Below are 3,432 nucleotides of genomic sequence, written 5' to 3' on the forward strand. Positions count from 1 at the left end.
ACCATGAAATCATCATCAAGATCAATGCCATGAACTTATCCATCACCTCCACCATGAAACCATCATCACAATCAATGCCATGAACTTATCCATCACCTCCAAAAGCTTCCACCCACTCCCTTTGTTGGTTTGTGCTAAGAATACTTAATATAAGATCTAACCTCTTAGCAAATTTTAAAGTAGGCCACATAGTATCATTAATCATAGGCCCTATGTTGTACAGTATATCACCAGAACTTATTTGTCTTGCATAACTGAAATTTTTTCTACCCTTTGACTAACATCTCCTCATTTCCAGAAATAAAATAAGTAAACAAATAAAAAATTGCTTGGTTAGTGCAGTGAACAACTTTGTCATTAACAAACAAAGAAGAGGAATGGAACCTATTTCTATCTATACTCCACTAATTTTCAATGCAAAAGTGAGCAGGAATTTGTGTGTACCCTCTATGTTCTAGCTCAAAAGCAATTTATTGTTACATGTGAGCAGAACATTCATTATGTTAATACATTTCCTAATGAGAATGAATTTCCAATTATTTCCTAATGAAAACAAATATATCCTTTCATTATGTTCTATCTCCCATTTTCCCACACCTTTTTATTTAAAAAAACACTTTTTAGATCTAATTAGCACACCACGTATTTACCCACTGAAATAATGTAGTTCAATGATTTTAGTATATTCATAGACTTGTACAACAATCACAATTTTGAAACATTTCATCATTCCAAAAGGTACCTCTTACCCTTTAGCAGTCTCCCCTCACTTGCCTCGACGCCCTCAGCCCCAGGCACCACCAATTTATTTTGTCTCTATAGATCTCACTATTCTAGGCATCTCATATCAATGAAATAATATAATATGTAGTCTTTTGTGATTGGCTAAGTAGGCAACTTGGCATATGCTTTCAAGGTTCATACTGTAGCATGTATCAGTACTTCATTTCTTTTTATTGTTGAAAAATATTCCATCGTATGGCTATACCCCATTTTGTCTATCCATTGCCCATTAGATGGATATTTGAGTTATTTCTAATTATAACCTCATTTCTTACTCAGGATAGAAATGTATAACTGATCCACCATTTCAAAATACTGGAAGTCTTCGATAAATTTGAATTATTAAAATATTATGGTATTATCTTTCAAATGTTTAGTCACCTTTTAAAAAGTTTCATAAGTAACAACTCACTGAAGTTTAATCTATTAAATTATTTTTCATATTTTAATATTTTAAATGAACATTTTATATGTATTTTGGATGAAGAGGACTTTCTTTTGATAATAGTTTTATATATCCATTCTGTTGTATCACCTTAATATTCATTTTTAGTTTACTGGACTGGTGGGACAACACATAGGGAAAAACAAACATGCTGTTAGCTAGAAATCTGTCACACTACTAAACAATGGCAGTAATTGACAAAATTGTAAAGTACTTTAAAAATAAAGTCAATTAGCCTATCAAAAGTCATCCCAAAGCTCAGTGAATCAAACAATCTACTTAAAGGGACAAAATTTCATTGAAATTAGCAATTGCAAGGAAAGAGACAACATTCACAAGCCCACTAAGACATGTCATTAGTTAGCCTCTGTCCACCAATGAAAAAAAATTTAAGAACAACCATCTGTGATATTGGTAAACTCCCACTCAAAAAACTCAACATCCTTTCCAGCGTATTATTTTCAGTATATGATTTGAGACTGCTGTATGGTGAAGTAACAGGAAAAAAAGAAAGACTAAAGGCAGTAAGACGGACAGAATGCTATGGTCTTGATTCTACTTCAAGTCCCTTCTAGCTCAAAATTCATAATATCCATGTTTTAGTCTCAGTTTGATTATTAACCTGTTGCAGGACCTTGCAAGTCCATTCTCTGTTCTTCGGTATTCTCATACTTTCTGGTTCTTTTCATTTGGTTTGAGGCCTGGGAACCTTATCATAGCCAACAGTTATTCTTTTTTCAATGTAAGAATATCTCCTAAAGAAAACTCACCTGCTGTGAAACTCCTTCTCCATAGCGAAGCAATGTCACAAAATGTTCACAGTTGTTAACAAGTAAGTTATAGGCCACTTCCTGTCCAATTACAAACTCTGACCGCTTTATAATTTCTTCCACGGGGAGAGGGGGGTACGTTTCATCGTATTTATTGTTTATCCTGTATGTGTCATTTCCCACAACATCCTTCAAGAGCTGCATTTTCACCAGGGCCTTACTGCTGAATACAGACTTGGCGCTTGTGAAGGACACAGGAATGCCATCTATAAAGGAGAATTCTGGTTAGTACGGTATAGCGACCCAGTCCAGTGAACTCTAATGCCATCTAAAGACTTTGGAAATGCTGGCATGTCTAAACCTAGCCCTGTTCCTAACTTATTATTAAAGCAAAGCCATTTAATCTCATCAGCCTTAAGCAGTTATTCTGTAACTTAGCAATAACACTTACTATTGTATGAGTGAGAATATAAGAAAAACTTTTTGAAAATGTATGATGTTCCCATAGAACAAATTAGGTGAGAACACTCTACTTGGGAAATAAATTCTCTGTAAACTGGTGTTATTAGAGATGCTGGTATGTGTGTCTAACATAGATACAGATAAGATTATTGTCCACTTTTTCTATAAAGCAGTTTTTTGCTCAGCATCTGAATCCTTTCAAATTAATCTTGTAGAGTGCATTGTTATTAGCAGGCACATCCTAGTGTCTAAGCTCCCTAAGCATCTGAAACTTGTTTTTCAACTAAGCATCAATTTGGGGTCCAATTCCTATTCCGAAACCTGCATGGTACCTCAGTCCTGTGAGAGGATGGCTGAAGTCAGGCTGGGGTCCTGCTTTTTTCCTGCCAGTTCCTTTGGCCAAAAGAAAAAAAAAAAACAGCCCCCTAACTCCTGAGCCTGAAGCTAACTTGGTAGGCACTGTCTACCAGACACGGCCCCAGGCAGTGACCTACCCACTTATGACAATGCCCCATGCCCCACCACTCCACCTTGGCTGCCTCTGCTCATAAGCATTTGCTAGTCCACCAGGAGCTAACTGTATCTTTGGCCTGACAGTGTCAGTACTTTAGGTTGGAGAGATGATTCCTCAGGGTAGAGGTCTAAAGCCAGGCTCTGGTCCTTGTCAAACTGCCCATAACTGCTTTGTTTGGCCATGTTCAGGTCAGTCATGAGAGAAAGAGTCTCCTCATAACTAGCCTTTAGAAACTTTCTCCTTTAGTAATGAATAAAAGCAAAACTTTTTTTCCACTAGCCTTCTGTCTGTCCTCCTTCTCACAGAATGTGAGATGTTCCAGTGAACATCTTACACATTGAAAGTTCTCACACATTACAAGTCCTCAGAGCACATATATCCCAGTTAGAATTACTAAACATATTTTTAATAACTACATGCAAAAATTAGAAAATTAAAATTTGGAGAGGTGAACTGGC

At 36.2% G+C, this 3,432-nt stretch overlaps 1 protein-coding gene across 1 annotated transcript in view; it reads right to left on the reverse strand.

The window, feature by feature from the left end:
- HRASLS (HRAS-like suppressor) overlaps window positions 1-3,432 on the reverse strand; it is a 30,401-nt gene that overhangs the window by 4,749 nt on the left and 22,220 nt on the right. Inside the window, exon 3 of the mRNA XM_011961227.1 lies at window positions 1,999-2,264. Within this exon, the coding sequence (XP_011816617.1) occupies window positions 1,999-2,264 (266 nt within the window). The remainder of the gene's footprint in view (window positions 1-1,998; window positions 2,265-3,432) is intronic.

This window comes from Colobus angolensis, unplaced genomic scaffold (genome assembly GCF_000951035.1).
Source record: "Colobus angolensis palliatus isolate OR3802 unplaced genomic scaffold, Cang.pa_1.0 Scaffold54, whole genome shotgun sequence".
NCBI lineage: Eukaryota > Metazoa > Chordata > Mammalia > Primates > Cercopithecidae > Colobus > Colobus angolensis.